Here is an 18,212-nt window from a genome sequence, read left to right on the forward strand (position 1 = left end):
CCACGTCTGCGGGATTAAGGGATGCCACACACCTGGGCTGAGCCTGGAGCAAAGAAAAGCTTCACAGTTAAAGTCTGTCGAGCGGAAAGAATGATGGGAGTGGGGGGGGGTCAAACCAACAAAATAAAACTTGTAAAGAGCACGCTACGTGCTAATGGCGAGCTGTCTCGGGGATGCTGTCGGTCCGGTCCCCGGTGAGCGCGTACTCAGCCAGACGCAGAGCTCAGAAGGCAGGCGCCCCGCCCGAGGAGCCCAGGGTTGGGTGGGTTCCCGGGAGCCAAGAGGGAAGGTCAAGAGGTGACGTTTGAGCTGAGCTTTGAAAGTCGAGGACAAGTTCATTTGCAGGGGGGAGAGGGGCCAAGGCAATGAGAGAGGGAGGCCTTGAGTGCCGTGTTAAGGAATTTGGAGTTCAGATTCTGGAACATGGTAATTTCTCAAGGATTTTGAGTCAAGGGATGATAGGGTCACATTTATTTCAGAAGGAGAATCCAGGCCAAAGTGTGGAGGACTAGCTGGCTAGAAGAGGAAGGTGCTGGAGGCAGGGGTCAGGCCACCGTGCGTTCACGACGCGTGCCAGGGCCCTGGCCTACAGCGGTCCGTGAGGCTGCCTGCCCCCTTCTCTCCCAGAGCTTACCTTCTAACAACCGGAATCCAGTGGAAGGAATGAGAAGCAAGAAACGAGCTGACCTGAGATAATCTCAGGGTGGTTGAGTGCTAGGAAGGTGGTCAAATAGGGTGCTGGGGCAGAGGGGCTCCCTTATGCTGGGTGGCGAGAGGTCTCACAGAGAGGCAGGGTTTCATCGGAGGCTGCAGGGAGGAGAGCTGGGGCCAGGGTTTCAGAGCAGAGGGCGCAGCTCGGCCGAGGGTCTAAGGTGGGAATGAGCTGGGCTGGGGGGGGGCAGGAGGCCGGGGGGCAGGAGGCTGGCCAGGCTGGGGGGCAGGAGGCCAGGGGGCAGGAGGCCGGTGGGCAGGAGGCCGGCCAGGGTGGCTCCACGGGCGAAGGTGGGAGCGCGCAGGAGGCAGAGGTCAGTGCTGGACCTTAGGCGCTGGTGGGGATGCCAGGCGCCCAGGGGGTTTGCGGCGGGTCCCAGGATGAGGAGCTGGTGCTGCCAGAGGCAGGTGCGCAGGGAGAATGGGCAATGGGGCAGTGAAAGCAGACGACGAATGGGCCCGTGCCCAAGACGGAGGTGGGGGGCCACCCCTCCCTTTGGCGAGATTCCTCACTCATTTCTCTTTTGGGTTTTCACGCGATGTGTTCAACTTCCCGCCCGAGGGAACAGAGGCTTTGGGAGGACAGGGCGATCTCAAGCCTGGTGAATGTGAGGGGCTGGGGGACTGCGGCGGGGCTGAGTCCAGACTTCAGGGCGGGAGAGTCAGGGTGCGGGGCCGAGTACCCCGCCGGGAGCGGAAACTGACAGCGAGTTTTCGGGAATGGAGGAGCCTGGGCCCCGGAGATTTGCGGGCTAGGTGGATGGTGGGGGAAGAGGACCCTACAGAAGGCGCGCGGACAGCCATGGGCGGGATGCAGCGGGCTCTGGGACTTCTGACCAGAGAAGCGCCAGAAACACTAGAGCCCAGAGGTCAAAGGGCGCGGACTCAGAGCTGGACTGGCTGCCGGTGGATCCTGGGTCCGCCACTTCCTACTCGGGGGACTTAGGGCCAAAGTGATGACAGTCCCCTGCGATGCAGCTTCCTCAGCTTAAATGGGGAGTAACCATAGATCCGGCGTGGGGTTTGAAGCTAGGGTGGCCTGATTCGGGTTTCCTGCGTCCTGGCAGAAACACCAGACTGGGTCAGAGACGAAGGGCTTTCGTGCTGGGGACAGAGGGGGCAGCATGAGCATCAGTGTCCCCAAGTCCCATGGGCGTGGAGGGAGAGGTGACAGGAGCCTGGATGGAGGCTGTAGGTCTGCGCTGCCGCTGATGGATGCCGAGGGTCCCCCTCTTTCCTAGCTTGCTCTTCGCCCTGGAGGCCCCCTCATTCCTCACGGTTACTCGCTGCAAACGCGCCCCGATTGATGGGCTGGGAGAGCAGTCAGGATGCTGCTCCTGTGACATGCTCAGCAAGAAGGGGGGGCACGGGAGGACCCCTGGGAGGAGCGCTGCCAGGAAGACAGAAAATAACGTGGACGGCTCTCGATCGTGCTCTGCAAGTGTGGCTGTGACCCCGGGCTGACAACATACAGGAAGGCAGGGTGGAAACGGAGTCTCGCTTCATGCAAAATATTGAGAAAAGGAACTTAACAGGCATCTGCAGAGCGCTCACACGTGCGGGGCACTGGCCGCAGCACGGGGAACTCAGCCGTTTGGAGACCCAGGTGCCCAGGCCGGGCTGGGGTGCGGGCGGCCGTCCGTCCGGAAGTGCGCCCCGCACCGTGTTAGAGGCTGGGTGCGGCCTGGCCAAAGATGGAAACCGCGAGAGCAGCTCAGCACAGGAGGCGGACATGCTGGCTGGCCCGGGGGCCAGCAGAGGAGACCTCGCTCCCCTTGGCCTTGCCAATGGAAGGGTCGAGAACACCTGGCAGTGCTGAATGTGACCCAGTCAGGTAAGGGCCCGGGAGGGGCAACCATCCACCTGCTGTCACCAGAAGGGGCTGCCTCAGGGTCCTAGAGGGAGGAGCCAGCAGACTGCAGCACGGGGGAGAGCAAGTCCTTGGAGTCAGTGGGCAGAAACCTATTCCAGAAGTTTGTCGCGTAGGACAGGACCTGGGATCTTGTGGAATTATTTTTTTTTAAATATGTTAAAGGTGTGTAAGCACGTTTAAATGCCGGAGGGACTAACTCGTAGCAAGCGAAAGGTTGACCTTGCAGAAAGGCACAACCTTTCTCGAAAGGCACCCCGTCTCGAAGGATGGGGTGCGAGCACAGGGTGAAGACTATCTCTTGAGTAGAACAGGAGAGAGGGGGAAAGAAAAGGCATGAACTCAGGTATGTCTAGAACCAGTAGCAAAGCATTCTTCCAGGGAGCCCCTGGGCAGTGATGGCCTCCAGCTCCATGAAATGGAAAGCTAGGTGACCTGAGAGCCAAGCGAAGGGCACTGGAGACTTCTGGAACTTGGGGGGGGGGAGGGTGGTTACTGGCAGGGACACCAGTGCAGGGGGTAGGTTAGAAGGCCTGCACAGAAGGGCCAGCAGGACCCCACAGTTAGGAGCACAAAGCCTGGGCGGCCAGGAGCCGGGGGAAACAGTGACCGGGCAGCAAGGCAGGAAGGTCAAACGGCTGGATGGGGAGGGCGGCGGCTCGGAGTCCAGGAGAGCATGGAGGCTGGAAGGAGGTCAGCAGCAGAGGCACAAAAACCAGCTTCTGCCAAGCCTGGAGGAATCCGGGGAGAGGCTCTCCCACGGCGCCAGCCTTTGGCCTCATTTACCCCACGGCTCAGCGCGACCTTGCGTGCCCTCCACTTAGCAAGTGTTGCGCTTTGCCTCCTCCTTCCTCCATCTTTAGAAGTCAAATCCAAGGTGTAGGTTTTGAGCCTCAGGAGGAGGCAGCAGGGATCCCCCATCAAGACACACAGGCCAAAGAACGGTGTTTCTCTCGTTTATTTAAAAACAGTGCTTCATTACCGTTTGCAAAGGCAGAGGCGGCACTCCTCCTTCGCTTGGAGTTTATAAAAGCCAGCAACATGATCAATAATTTATACACATGGATAGTAATACAAAAAAATAAGGAATAAAAGCTAAAGATCTAACTACTCCGACCTTCACAATTCCAGCTACTTGATAATAATAGGAGTAACCCAATGAATACTGTATGGTCTGAAAGCTACTATACAATAGGATTCTTAACAAGAAGGGGAGGGAGTTAGAGGCTGTCACAAAGCCCGGGGGTGCTTCTCCGGAGTTCGCAGGGAAACAGGACCCTGGGCAAGCAGCTCGGGTGTCCTAGGAAGTGACTCTGGGGTGGGGGGTGGGGAGAGAAGGCGAGGTGGTCAATTATACAAGCATCCCATGTGATGCCCCCATGCCCCAAAGGTACCTGTTTTGCCATGGCAATGGGAGGGGGCTGGAGAAGCTGCATGTCGCATGTTGGGATGGTCCAGTCCCTGCCATGGGGAGTGGGGAGGAGAGGAGAGGTTCTGTGGCATTTTTAGCCTTGCAAAGATTTGGGCTGAAAAGCTCAGAGACACAGGTAGGTCAGCCTGTCAGGGACAAGTCAACTCCACCGGCCCTGTCAGCACTTTGCAGCCCTAGCTTACGTGTGTCAAGCCCCAGGTTTGCTCCAGCTATTCACAAGCAGAATTATAACACAAGAAAAACAAAACAAAACAAAACAAAACAAAAAAACAATTCATATCCCTTAGGGAAAAAAGAGGATCAATTCATCACTCTTTGATATATAATACAGCCAAAATCAGCTGCCAGAACAAGCACACACACACGAAAATACTGTGAACAGAAAAATACAAGAAAATGGCTAAGCTGGGAGTCTCAATGGGGTGTAGACGTTGCTTAAAGCACTTATCAGTCCCCAGTAAAACCAAACCAAAAGTCACTTTTTAAAAAGTCAAAACCGCACGGACCCCCTGGGAATCTGATGTTGGTAACGGGGGAGAGGGGAGCGGGGGGGGGGGTAAAGAGAACTGACATTCCCTTTTTGCTTGCCAGTGTGACCGAGGGAGCCCCCCGCCCCCCGCGCCCGCACCGGGTCCCCCTGCTGGCAGTCTCCTTAAAGGCAAGGTCTGAGTTTTGGCTGATGAGCAGTTCTCTCGGTTACCAATCCCTGCCAACCAGCACCACCATGGCTGAATTGATCTCCCGTTTTCCTGAGTAAACTGTAACTGGCTACAGTTGCGGTAACGTGGGTTAAGAACCGCTACAACAGCCGACTTGGGTCACTTGAGGAATCCCCTCTGCCCTCAGCTCCTCGTTCCTAGCGCGTCTACTTTGGGCACTGCAGAACTTGCCATAGGCTGGTCTGTAAGCCTTGTTTTAAAGCCAGGTGCCAGGGACTCCACTGCGCTTACTAGACCAGGGGGAGTGCACTGGCTTAGGACTGCTGGAGCCTACTTGGAAAGGGCCCCGCTTCATGCTCGAGCTCTTGGATGGCTATTGCCTGGTTGATCAGTAAAGCAAGTGTGGAGGAAGTACACAGGGAAAGGGAGGAAAGAGGCTTCTGGACGTAACATTACCCAAAAAAGAAAAAAAAATTTAGTGTTTTATGTAACAGAACCGAGTCTCACTGGTGTTATATACTACAAATGGTCAGACATTTTCAAGAGCATGACAAAATAAAAACACACAAATTTACGTCTGATGTTCATCTTGCCCACTATTCTTTTCTCCTATCTTAAAACAGTGCAAACAGGTAACTTTATGCTTTTTAAAACACCACTATCCCTTCCCCACCCCCCAAAGTCCCTTTCTTCCTATCATGGGGAGGGGGGGGAGTCTGCAATTCTGCAAACGTTACCGTGCTAGAGGTTGCAAGCAGCGGAGGAGGCTGGACTTGGTGAGAGGGAAGGGCGTGAGCAGTTTCCCTCCCCTCCTGGCTGGCATGCCTTCCAGAGGGGCCCTGGCTTGGCCCCATTCTCCTGTCCGAGGGAAGGGGAGTAAGGTAGCCCTTCTGGCAGATCATCAGGGCAGCTTCAATCCCGAGTTTACACCTCCCTCCCACCTGGAAGCTAAGTGATTGGTGATGGGGGTGGTGCTCACCTACTTGTCTGCTACATCGCTAGGAACGGGAACCTAAAGTAAGAGCAGTTCAGCCCCTGAGGAGTAAGACTTTTGAGGAAAAGCTGCTACCACTGGTTTTTATTGAATAATCTCCACTAGCTCCCCTTAAACGAAGAGGTGAGTCCCAGTCTCCTTCTTTTTCAAGGAAAAATAACATTGGCTCAGTCCCACCTGCGGTTGTCAGAGGATGGTGGTGATGGGAAGTTCGGGAAAACCTGAGAGCCTTAAAAAAGATGAGTCACAATAGTTGAGCCAGGGGTTTCGGGAGCTGAACCATGGAACACAAGGGATTCCAGAAAAGACCTAAGGGCAGCTCTCCTGGCTGAAAAGGGGTTAGGAGATAAAGGTTTTCACTAGCAGTCTCCTTAAAAGAGCCCAGCTTCTAGGAGTAAGACGCTAAGTACAGAAGTTCACGTCATGAGCTACAGTAAAGCTGTGGAGATCATTCACGTGCTGGGATTCAGCATCAGTGTTTTTTGGAATCACCAACCAGCATCCTCTAACGAACCCACAGATGCCAAACTCTCTTCCGACTCTGTTTCTTAGTCCAGTGGGAACCAGAGCCAGGAGCAGACAAGCACTGGTGCTTTGAGGAACCTGCCTCTGATGAAGCTGGCTGTACGGAGTCTCAGAGTTCAAAAGGGGATGGGGGGGCAGCTACAATCTCATCTAGGTGCTCACGAGAGCTCCAATTCTCGGTGCTGATGCTGAAGAGCCCGAGGCCCTTGAGTGAAAGCGGAAGTCTGCTCAGCCTTCCTTAGAAAAGGGAACTAGAGGAAGCCGGATTACAACCATCCCTGGAAATGCAGCAGGATGCACACAGCTTGCCTATGGAGTCCTCAGCCAGAACCAGCTGAACTGAACTGCAGTAAAGGTAGCCCAAGCTCGAGCTTCTGCCTCTTTTAAAAGGGCAGTGGGAGCTGCCTTCTCTACCTTGCCCACCATCCTTGTCTCTTTCTTGGAAAAAAGAAGAGAAAATTACTAAACTCATTCCCCGATTCTCCTCCCCTGCTACAGACACAACCATTTAAAATTTGGCCTTATCTCCACTGAGCAGTGGCTTGCCATTTCTGTGAATGGCCCCTATTTGAACATGACAGGAAATTTCTCTGTTTCTTTAGTGAGTAAAAGCTCTCCCTCAAAACAAAAGCGAAAGAAAAAAAATCCTCCCTGCCCCCATTCTCTAGAACTGTGAAAGCCCCACATCCTATACCCCTTCCTCTAACTAAAATATTTATATACATACAAAAAAAATTGTCTTAACAGCAACGAAAACAAACTTTGGCTTGGGGAGGGGAACCCTTACAAATGGCCAATGGCCCCAGGCAGTTTGGCGTCCCGTATTCCATGCATTCCTCCCCAGAATTAGTAAGATTGCATCGAGGCCTCTAGCTTCATTGATGTCTCCCCTCGTTTCAGGCACAGCCTCTCCTCCCAGTCATCAGGAGAGAGAAGGTTTTACAGGGGGAGAAGATAGGTATTTTACACAATAGGCCAGTCCCTCCCGGACAGATCACTCTGCTTACAAAGAATGCTTGATGCTGTCATATGTCAGTCATTTTAATTCAGGGACATGAATCAGTTATCAGTCAAGAACACGTGTGGAGGCAGGAGTAAAAAAAAGAAAAAAAAAACAACAACAACAAAACAAACGGAAAACAAACCCATAACAAACCAGAAGCTCCATGTCTCTGAATTACTCCCTTTAGCAGCTATCCCTTGGGTGAGAGGTCACCCTAGTACCAATGTGAATAGACCAGGGAGCCAAACAGACCGTGCTTTTCTGTTTTCTAATGCCGTCATTTTGGAAATGCTGCAGGACCCTTGCCTTTATCATTAACAGCTAATAGCTAGAAGAGAAACACCTTCTCCCCTGCCTTGTCAATATGTATAAAATCAAAGCCAGGCAGCCACAGCAGTGACTCACCGCTGTGGTCACAACACGACTCTTCCTGGCAACATGTGAGATCCTTGCCAGGACACACCCTCCTTCCACTAGGGGAGGGGAGGAGCCTCAGGGGCTCTGGGTTTTATCTCCTGTAGTGTTCATGTATGCCAAGCAGTCGGTGCTCGGCTGGGTGTCTTTGGAGGAAAATGAGAAGCCGGGCGGAGTGGCCACGAGAGCTCAAAACCATGGACAGAGAAGTGGCTCACAGAATGCTCTGGAAGATGGGAATTCCTATGGCTTTGGAGCTAGTTAGTACAAAGTGCCTTTGCCTGCCCTCACATGCCCCAATCACCACAAACTTCCAGGGACAGCCGCCCCGGGACTCGGAGCTTTATCTTTTGCCAACACTCTCCATATGTTTCATACCTTGTACTGACCTCCTGATGCAAGAGAAAGCACAGGAATATCAGAGCCCTGCCAGACATCATCTGATACCCCTTTTCTCTTCCTTACCCTCTTTACTGGCTCCCAACGCTTCGTACTTCTAAACCCTCAAGCCGGGAGATCTGGTCGCTATTTATTCTCCTGTCCCTGGGTCCTAAATTCCTGACTCTTGAGGACTTGGGAGTAGGGAGTTTATAGAAGGATAGATGAGCTAAGCTGTGGTTCAGAGAAAGGGGAAGAAGCCCAGCAGGAATGCTAGGATCTCAGGAAAGAAAAGAATGATCTTTTTCACACTCCAGAGTTCATTCTGAGATCGGTTTCCTAATGAGGTGTTTATTATCCACAGTCTGAGAGCATGTTTGGAAATATTAATATTATAATTCCAAAAACGATGCCAACGGTCTCAGGCTGTGCAGGTTAAGATGATTGTAAAAAGAATGGAGAAGACAGGAGGGAAGAGGAGAGGAAAGTGTCTTTTCAGTCCTCCTGCTTTGCAAGCACAAACTCCTGTCATCTATCAGCATGTGGATTCCAGCAAGAGCCAAGCAGAACTGCCTGCCGAAGACCAGAAACTCAGAAGACTAGAAGAATATCCTGTTGCAGACAGATCTCCTCCACTTCTGTTCGTCCCCCAGCCCTCAGCACCAGATACACTTTGGTAGCTCTGTCTGCTGATTTCTGATCACATGCATTCATCAGCTCCTAAGGTCTCCCCTTCCTCATTAACTGCCTCTTCCGTGATTGACAGAATAAGCTAAGCACGGACATACAGACATGGAAATGCATTATTTTTTTTTTTTTACCACAGTTAAAAAAAAAAAGAAAAAGAAAGAAAAAATGCACAATCTTTGGAACAAAAGAATTAAAGGCAGAAATGTAAAGGAAAAAAATACATATTCAAAGAACATAGTGAGGTATAAAAAAGTATTCTCTTTTTTTGTATTTTTTTTTGTTTGTTTGTTTGTTTGTTTTTCCTCTTCATCTTGCTATAGAGTTCCTCTACTAGTAAATATTGCAATAGCCAGGCCTCATGAACTGGGGGGCTGTCCCATTTGCAGGGTCTCACGTCACTTCAGTAGGGGGCAAATCGGCTGTAGCCACCTCGGTATAAACTCGCCTGCAGTAATTAAAGACATAAAAATAATTAAAAGGTTGATGAGAGAAGCATTGAAAATGAAGGAAAATGTCCTGAAAAGGGATTTGGAAAAACAGCTTCTTTAGAAGCTGTAAAGCAACTGGTAAGATGTTACGTAGTGCAGTGAAGTCAGGAAACGGACTTCTGCCTCTAAGACGCTCAAACCAGAGCCCAGAACACTTACCGAGGACCTGATATTCTCCTTTCCCTGCTTCATTTCATTATTTACATCAATCAGCACAGAAGGGAAACTCAAACTCAATACAGTTTAAAACCAGATCTGTAAATAATCTGACGTTTAAAAGCACGAGTTTTTGTTTACCTTGATCACATCATCACAATTGTGACCTGAAGCAGCTAGCTGATTTTACCTTCGTACACGTCACCTGTCCGTGGAGAACAGGCTCCTCTCACCACTAGCTGTCATGTACCATGTCTGAGATGGTGCTGGATTTAAACCGGAGTCAACCTTTCAACTCCTCATGTCTAGCTCCTGTATAATCTAGAATATATGCCAACTAGGCTGCTTGTGGACATACCTGAATTTATTTCTATCTCTCTCTCTGGAGTTTTAACCGGGCTTTGTTCTTTCTTTGCTTCTTCAGGATTGGACTTGTACCTTTTTGGCACATAAAATCTCAGGAATTTCCATCACTGTCTTTATCTTGTCTGTCTCTACCTCAATTCCACACCTACATTCCCTTAGGACCCTGCTACTTCCTCCCACAAATCTTCATAGCAGTAGAAACTGAGTGTGAGAAATGACGGGCTCTCTCATATTCCTCTAAGCCAAATTTCATTTATCACTCTGCCTCCCCGTCCAACAGCTCTGTCCACATGCCCAGGCTGCTGCCCGGCTGAGAACATTAGGGATGTTGCTGTGAACAGCCCATCTCTGCTGCAGCCCGGAGGCATCCAGGCCAACAAAGAAATACTGCCGTGAGGATTCCAGTTCGGTTGGAGGGGGCTAGGGGTGGGGAGTTCTTCTATATGAGCTCAATGGACCTTTCCTACACTTCCAGGAAAATACCCTATTTTGCCACAAATGTTACTGTAAGGCATTCACTTGGTGATTTCCAGCACCACCTGCCAGAAGGCTCGGGCATGGCAGGGACAGCCTTTGGTATCTGCATCTGAAACTAATGTCCATTTTTTGAAAAGCTTACTGTGAAAGCTGGAAAGTCTCATGCCCCTACATCTTCGCTAACACCTATCGATTAAACCAAACCACAGGCATGCATCCAACAGCTGAGCCAATATAAAACGTCAACCTGTTCCCTTTCTTTCTCTCCCACATGATGCCGTTACTCAGGGTAGACTGTCACAGCTCATTCCTCCCTGCCCTTAACCAGGTCAAGTGGCTCACACTACGACACACAGATAAAGAAGCTGATATGAACTTTCCAGACAGTCTTCTGTGGCTTCAGGACTTTGGCAATGGAAGAGGGGCTGAATTTGTTACCTCTCTAGATCTTTTGGGCTCTGTAGGCAAAAGGTAAAAGGAGTAAAGTGGTTAAGAAGAAAAAGGGCACATGTCATACTCACCACAGCGCCAACTCCGTAGCTAGCGGCAGGGGCAAGGGCGTGGTATGGGTCGGCTGTGTACACCCTGCCGTAACTGAAAGAGGAAATACAATCAGGGAGATCAGGCCAAGGCTGTGCGCTACAAGAATGACAGGGTTTACTGTGCTAAAGACTTGTGGGTAACTTGGTCTTGGAATGTTATTGGGGAACTTTCTCTACTCCCAAATGCAGTAACTCCGAAAAATTCTCAAGTACCTCTCTACGGCGGGAGAGAAAGGAGCTGGGGATGAGGAAGAGGGAGAGCGGGGTCAAAGCCAGAAAGGGACAAGGAGACCAAGCGGGAGCGGCGGAGCAGAAGTGGCGGCGGTGACAGGAGGGCGGCGGGCGGCACCTACCCGTCGCTGTAGGCTGCGGCGGCGGCGGCGGCGGCTGTGGCCGCAGTCGCAGTAGCGGGCTGTGCGTATCTGTAGGCTGCGTATCCGCCCTACAGGAGAGAAGAGAACTGACTTTACAGATACCTCCCCCCCAGGGCCGGCCGCACACACACCCACCCACACGCAGACGTACGCGCACGATGACACGGGGACAGACACAAACACAGACACACACGTGGGGGAAGAATGTTTCAAACTGCCTCGGTCTGCATGTTATCGTTCCTCTGGCACAGAATGAAGCTCCACCCAATGCAGGGATGTGCTCTCCAGTGTGGGACGGTAACAAAAGTAAAAACTCTCTCAGTAGGACCTGTTCTCAGATTTAAGAAACGACGATAGGATTTCAGATCTGTCTTACTTCACAGTCTTCACAGGGCAAATATCTGCAGGGAGTTGGGAGAACTTTACCTGACGGGGAATGTAAATTATAGAACTAGAACATACTAAATTTGTATGTGTTAACTTCAGATTCTCAGATGGATTTACCGCTGAGACTACGGACGGTATGTAATGGAAAGGTCCTCTATAGTGCTGTGCTCCATCAGGCTTCGCACGTTTGCCAAGAGGCTAAGATAACCGGGCAACATTTAGAAGGAAAACCCAGCGTAGATCAGGGGTTGGCAAACTTCAATCTGTGAGCCGACGCAGCTTGCCACCTGCTTTTGAAAGCAGGTGTGAAGAGACCTGTCTGGCCTCCAAAGCCGAAAATATTTACCACTTGGCCCTTCAGAGCAAAAACCTGCCAGTTCTGATCTACATTTCAGACTCAGACAAATCACATTACAAACGGCCCAGGACCCTGAGGTGGGACTCACCTAGGTGAGGAAGCCCTCCCTCCATGCCCCGGGCATTTAACTGCATTTATTCTCCTCTCCCAAAAGATTCGGAGATTCTTCCACTCCAATCTCGTAGCAGGCTCTGGAGCTCTTCTGCCAATGGGCCCAATATCCTCTCAGTCCTGGAGACTTTAAGACTCCCACATCCTGTTTCCTCCCCTCAGTTTAGGGGAACCAAATACCCCAAAGGTTTTCACTGTCAGGGTGAACCGTAAGTACTTCCCATTAAGTATTTCGAAGATAAACACAACAGTAAGTGCCACATGAGACAGGCTATTTTAAAAAGTGGCAAGCCCTATGTTTTCCTCTTCTTTAACCTTCAAGAATTCATCTATTTCACCTAAACCTAATTCAGGAGTGAATTTTTCTTACTATCTTCTCCCTATCAGATATAACTATGTTCAGCTGGTGCACTTAGGCACCCCCATTTCATTTATTCTTTCTCCAAGTGAACACACTGCATTATGGAGGAGCATTTACTCCTGCTCTCTGAATGTATGCTGCTTGAAGCCACCCAAAGCAGCTTCAAATGTACACTGAAAGTATCCCTGATTGAATTTCAATAGTCATGCATTATTCCTCTTTGTTCTTCAAGTGAATCACTCAGAAAAGCAAACATTTCTTTCTTAATTACAAATTCTTCCACAGGTATCTATATACATCAGAAGATTCTAATTAATATTACCCAACACTGACAATGAAATGGTAGAGGACAGAAACACGACAGGAAGCACCCTCGGGGCTGTAGTGTGATCAACATGTTTGCTCTGACACCCAGCCAGGTCTACAGGAACGGGCAGGCCAGGCTGGTCTGGGCAAAGCTACACACCCCAGGCTGCATCATATACCCTGCCGTACCTGCATCTGTGCTGTATCTACCTACACGTACACGCGTTATAAACTAAAGGGTCTCTTTACCTTACTCCTTTTTAGGAAAAACATGTTAAAGCAACAGGTTAATCTTTATAGTTGAAATTTTCAGCTTTAAATGAACCTTTAAAGGCTCAATTTTTCATTATAACTAGATGATTCCATTAAGTTTAGAACTGAAGTTTGCTGGTGTGAAGTTTATAGCAGGGCTGATTTTAGTAAAACTTCTTTGTAAACAAGGATAATGTGGTAAACAAGCAGTATGTGGTTTGTCTCCTTAGCATTCCTTCAAACACCAAAATAATCTTTAAAAATTTAAAAAAGTCAAGGTAATAAAAGCAGTTAAAGCCCAATTTATGTTTACCTGAGCAAAACATTTAAAACTGAAGTTCTATGCCACAGGGCAGAGTATACATTCCCATTAAGGGATTCTGAGGCTCAAAAGTCCTGACCTCTCAGAAAGTCTCAGTAAAGTCGGAGATACTGGGGATTCTATCAAATCATAGCTTTGAACAGTAGTGCACTAATGCTGTAAAAAGAGGTTCTGAATGAGGTTACTGATAGGACCACTTCCCCTCCCCTTCCTCAGCCTGTAAGAAGCCATCAGAACTGCAATGGTTTTGGGGTAATGTTATTGTTAACCAAAACAATTCAAAATAGATCAGACTGTGGGAAAGAAGTTTCCTTCCAAACCAGAAGGAGACGAGGAGACTCTATCTGTAGTAGTTTCCTTCTATTATAAGTGGACTCAGACTTTGGAGTTTGAATTTCATGAGGTTCTTTGCTATTTAAATTCAGGAAAACGGGACAGGGATACAAATATTTTGTTGCCAACAAAAGGCTTGAGAAGAATATCAGCATTAAGAAAAACTACACTGATTTTTTTTAAGCTGATAATATTTCAACGACTACTCTCCTCATTACAATGGTGCTACAGAGAGGCCCTTTAAGGTGGTGGGGGGGGTTATGTTCAGGATGGACAGATAATATTCCAATAAACTAGTCTGGTCATTCATCGGTGACTATCCCCAAATTAGAAAAGTTAAATTGTATATCATGGATTTACTTCTCTCAGATGGAGTCTTACCCAAGCATTTCTGCTGCTGCTTCAAACAAAATATATCAAAAACTGTAAGACAAAGAAAATTCAGATGTATTTATTCATCTACTCCGATTTCGGAGTGCATCAAGCTTCCAGGCCGAGAAATTGTTTTCTCAACTATCACCTCAACTAGCAAGTCTGAAATCTTTTCTAGAACATGAGAACAAAGTGCAGTTTGAAACACCAAGGTTTTCATTACTGTTTCTTAAGTTTTTCAAAAAGAACAAGGGTGGGGAAGGCAGTAGGAGAGACAGGGTTCAGGCGTGGGGGGGGGTAATGGCGCCACACTGATTAATCACATTAAAAACTAAGCATGCCAACATCTGGAGCTAAAACGACCAGCAAAGTCACCGCGTTCAGACTCGTACTGGCTAACTCTATCTATCCCAGCATTCTCTTGGGACAGCGGTTTGCCCTAGGCTCTACCGCAAGCTCGGTGAAGTACACAGCCTCAATTACTAGAGCGTGCAGCCACAACAACCCTGCTATTACGGAAACAGTCAGTCACCACTTGAGTTAACATTCCAGACCCTAACAACTGGCCCTCCCCAGACCAAGGAAATAGTCAAGGTCACCCCCCCTCGCCCTGGCCCACACCACAATGTTAATAATTATAACAAGCAGTAACCCATCTGTTATATCAGAGAAGGGAACAGAGACTCCACTGAGAGATTTAGAGTGAGATGTTAACGTGTCTTCAGCTGACTGCACAAACAAACAAACAAAAAAAAAAAAGAGGAGAAATAATTCATTTGGAGATATGAAGTCATGAAATAGCTGATGTGTATTGCTTTTAACCATGCACTGATGCAAAACTGAAGCAACCATTAAGAATAAAAATTAAAAAGGACATATGTATTTACACACAATCAGACCTGTTGGATCTGAAGCAGTTTGCAGACTCTATCTGTGTGTGATTTGAAATAAAACAAAAAATGGGGATTAGCATGGCCACAGCACACCCTAGTGTAGGAGGGCACACACGGACTGCTTTTTGGAACTCTGATGGCTGGACACATTTGGCATGGTTGAGCCTGGTCCAAATACACGCGTGCTCCTTTAAAAGGATTACTTTCTTATTCCTTTGTAACTCACTGTGAATGCCTCCGGAGTGTCCCCAACAGGGGCAGCCCAACACTCCATCACTCCCCTACGCACCCTTCCTGACCCTGCTAGTGAGGTTTAGTCCTGACCCACGGAGCGAGCTTGGGCGCTGGCCTTCGGGCAGCACCCATCCATTCTGACCCAGGGTTCTTCGGACGTAGTTCCCGGGCTTAAGCGGTCTATCTTTTCACATATCCATGACACATCCCTGCCTTCAACTTCCAGCTCTTTCCCAGGAAAGCGTGGTTACCTTTAAGATCCTTTTGTTGTTCAAGTCTCAGCTGTCCAGGATCCATCAACACCTGCTAGGGATTCTCTACTCCATTCTGAATCGATTTTATCATTTAATTAACTTTATAATGTTGCCACACTGACCACAGGACTTTTCTAAAACAGTTCTGTTTTAACCGGAACAAGATGGAAGGGCTCTACATATCCACCTCTCCCGTATCTGACCTTTATATGCATTCTCTATTAGCATGATCTCACATGGGTAGACGTTCCCCTTGTCTTGATTTTAACCTAGCCATTAATTTTATTATATTTTTGTTTCAGATTTACATTAAAACAGGACTTTGGTGAGCATGTGATGTCAAGACACCTTCTTTCTACCTGGAAGACAGTTACATTATGTGACACTGAGAAGAGTGTGTATTTCCAGACCAGCAGACAAAATGAGAGCTTGTTCCCGGCACGTGGTGTACAGATTTATAGAGCGAGGGGAGTAGGGGTGGGGTGGGTGGGTGGAGAGAAAGGCAGATGTGGTGCTTAAAATCACTACAGGGAGCAGGATCCAGCCCAAGGAGCTTGGGTTGAATGTTGTGCCTCTGGGCATCACTTTATTTGTCCCTGCCCAGTTCTAACCCCTCCCTTCTCTCACTTCCTTCCCACTCCAACCGAGAGCCATCGCCCTAGATGGACCCTGCAGGAGCGGCTCTTAGGAGACCGTTCTTCTGTGGCAATATGGCACCCCTGATTAAATGTGAGTTAATACAGACGTGAATACAAACACTTGTAATAATGAGGATATTGTTACTATTTTTGACAGTGACCTATCTACTTTGAAAAGTAGATATGAAAAGGTCTTAAGGAGAAGTATTTACATATTATTTTATTATTATTCAAAATTGGGGCGAGGGGAAGAAACGGTCATGATCAACTTATCTTCCACTTACGACTTCAATGGTAGATGAGAGATGATCTTTAATGAATCAAACCTCTCAAACACTCCACTATTTCACTTCTCCCCAAATTAGTTCATTTCTCAAATCTCGCTGGGTAGGCACAAAAAGAAACTAGCTGAACTGTGACAGGCTGTCTGCTGTCCTTCCCCTGAGCATCCAGCTATCAGCAAACCGAACAGTGCATTATTATCCAAATGAACTCACTGACCTTGTTTTAAGGAGAAAGGCAAAGAGGGCAAGGGGAATACATATTTCAAGTTTTAGAGTCCCAGTGGATCTAGATTTTTAGGCAACTTCAAACTTAGGTAACAGCACGGCCCACTCACTACTACGGTCTTACTGGGGGGACCCAATCGGGGATTCAGGAGTCCTGTCCGCACAGACTCGACTTCCTCCCTTTCCTCATTTCTTTCCTGGTGGAGAGAAGATGTCTCCACCTGCTAAGATCTCCAAGTATAAAAGCCCAGTTTGAACGCCATGGAGAAATGTGATTGACAAACTGAGAGAGGCGGCCGTGATGGGACAGTGCACAGCACACGCCTGGTGTGGACAGCGGCAATGGGACGCGAGCACTTAATTTTGGAGGAGGTGACATCACGCATAGAACTTGACTGCACGCTGCTGAGGTAGCAGGGCTCAGATCACACGCTCACAAGTCTCGGTTGTCCAAAAAAGCCTCTGTTCCCATCTCTAACGTGGAGCTGGAATGGTTAGTATAATTCAATTTTTTCACTGCAATCCACAATCTGATTGATTGGCAGGTCACACTGGCACTCCTACCTGAGGTATTTTAGCGCTAATGATTGGTTCCTGTAAGACTATTCTATAACAGAACACAGGAAGAGCAGTTCAAAAAACACAGCTGTGGAAGGAAAACAATCATACAAAAAGCCCGCTAAGGGGCCCACCAGCCTTTTCTTTCCTTTGGATGCAAGCATGCTTTTCACAGGGTAAGAATTAGGAGCAGTTTGTTATCCCTTTAAAAAGTGAATTAGGGTGAACCATGCCTTTTCTACTGGTCAAGAAAAAGAGGGGTGGGGAGGGCACACGATCTATCTGCTACACTCAAGGCTTCTCACTGTGGTCTCTTTACAAACTGTGGGCACAACTGCTAGATCAGTTCCCCAGAGAGGCAAGAGCCACAAAAGAAACAGAAAAGAAGCAAATGGCTAGCAGCAATTACGGACTAACAACAGAACAGGGAAAGAGATTAAAAAAAAAAAAAAAATCTCCACAATTAACAGCCTACATTAGTATAACTTAAGATAAAACGGGCAGCTTAAACTTTTTCCTCATGATGTTTCTTCAAGCTCTGGTTTGGTGCACTTCATGTAGTGGATGAACCCTCCACTCGTCCTACTGCTCATCTGTATTTCTGAGGAAACAAGGACTCCGTGTATATGGACAGATTTCCACAGGCGGGAAAATATACAGAGAGAAGGAGAACAAACTCAAGGAAACACAGAGGGGTGTGTGTTTGTGTGTGTGTTTAAAAGAAGATGTGTGTGCGTGTGTGTGTGTGTGTGTTTAGAAGAAGATGTGTGTGTGTGTGTGTGTGTGTGTTTAAAAGAAGCATCCCTTGCTCCCTCACATCTGGAAGTGGGAATATTAAGTTCTCTAAGCTGTAGTTACATGAGCCTTCACTCAACAGCTACACCTCATTATGTAGCGGGGTCAGATATTATTGCAAAAGCACTGGTGACCAACTTTTCCCTTTAAGTGACTGCTTTAAGATAGGAACTAAGAAATGATAACATTATGATTAATTCTTTTTGTTAAGAAAACTGATCAAACAAGTATTTCAGCAAGGTCTCTAAATTATTTCTATTTAGCTTCATAAGGTGATCCAGTTAGTAGATTAAAAAAATTTTTTTTCAAGAGTATTTTCTCAGTTAAGTACAGAAAAATCATCTCTCTCTTAATAAAATCACACATTGTGAACTAAGGAAATAAGAGAACTGTAAGCAAATATTTGGTTGGTTCACTTAAACAAGGTGGAAGTAGGCAAATCTTAATAAG

The 18,212-nt window shown here is 48.2% G+C and overlaps 1 protein-coding gene across 4 annotated transcripts in view; it reads right to left on the reverse strand.

Annotated features, from left to right (window-relative positions):
• Positions 1-4,628: 4,628 nt before the first annotated feature.
• RBFOX2 (RNA binding fox-1 homolog 2) overlaps positions 4,629-18,212 on the reverse strand; it is a 280,863-nt gene continuing 267,279 nt past the window's right edge. For 3 of the 4 annotated variants that reach the window (XM_088025331.1, XM_028088599.1, XM_088025332.1), the window contains 3 exons: positions 11,059-11,147; positions 10,685-10,757; positions 4,629-9,121 (listed from right to left, as the gene is read on the reverse strand). In XM_088025331.1, the coding sequence (XP_087881457.1) occupies positions 9,077-9,121; positions 10,685-10,757; positions 11,059-11,147 (207 nt within the window). In that variant the 3' untranslated portion in view covers positions 4,629-9,076. Of the gene's footprint in view, positions 9,122-10,684; positions 10,758-11,058; positions 11,148-14,780; positions 14,813-18,212 lie in introns of all 4 variants that reach the window. The other variant, XM_088025333.1, reaches the window with a different exon arrangement.

This window comes from Eumetopias jubatus, unplaced genomic scaffold, assembly GCF_037043125.1.
Source record: "Eumetopias jubatus isolate StellerSeaLion01/CBP00866 unplaced genomic scaffold, mEumJub1_p1.0 scaffold_8, whole genome shotgun sequence".
Classification (NCBI taxonomy): Eukaryota; Metazoa; Chordata; class Mammalia; order Carnivora; family Otariidae; genus Eumetopias; species Eumetopias jubatus.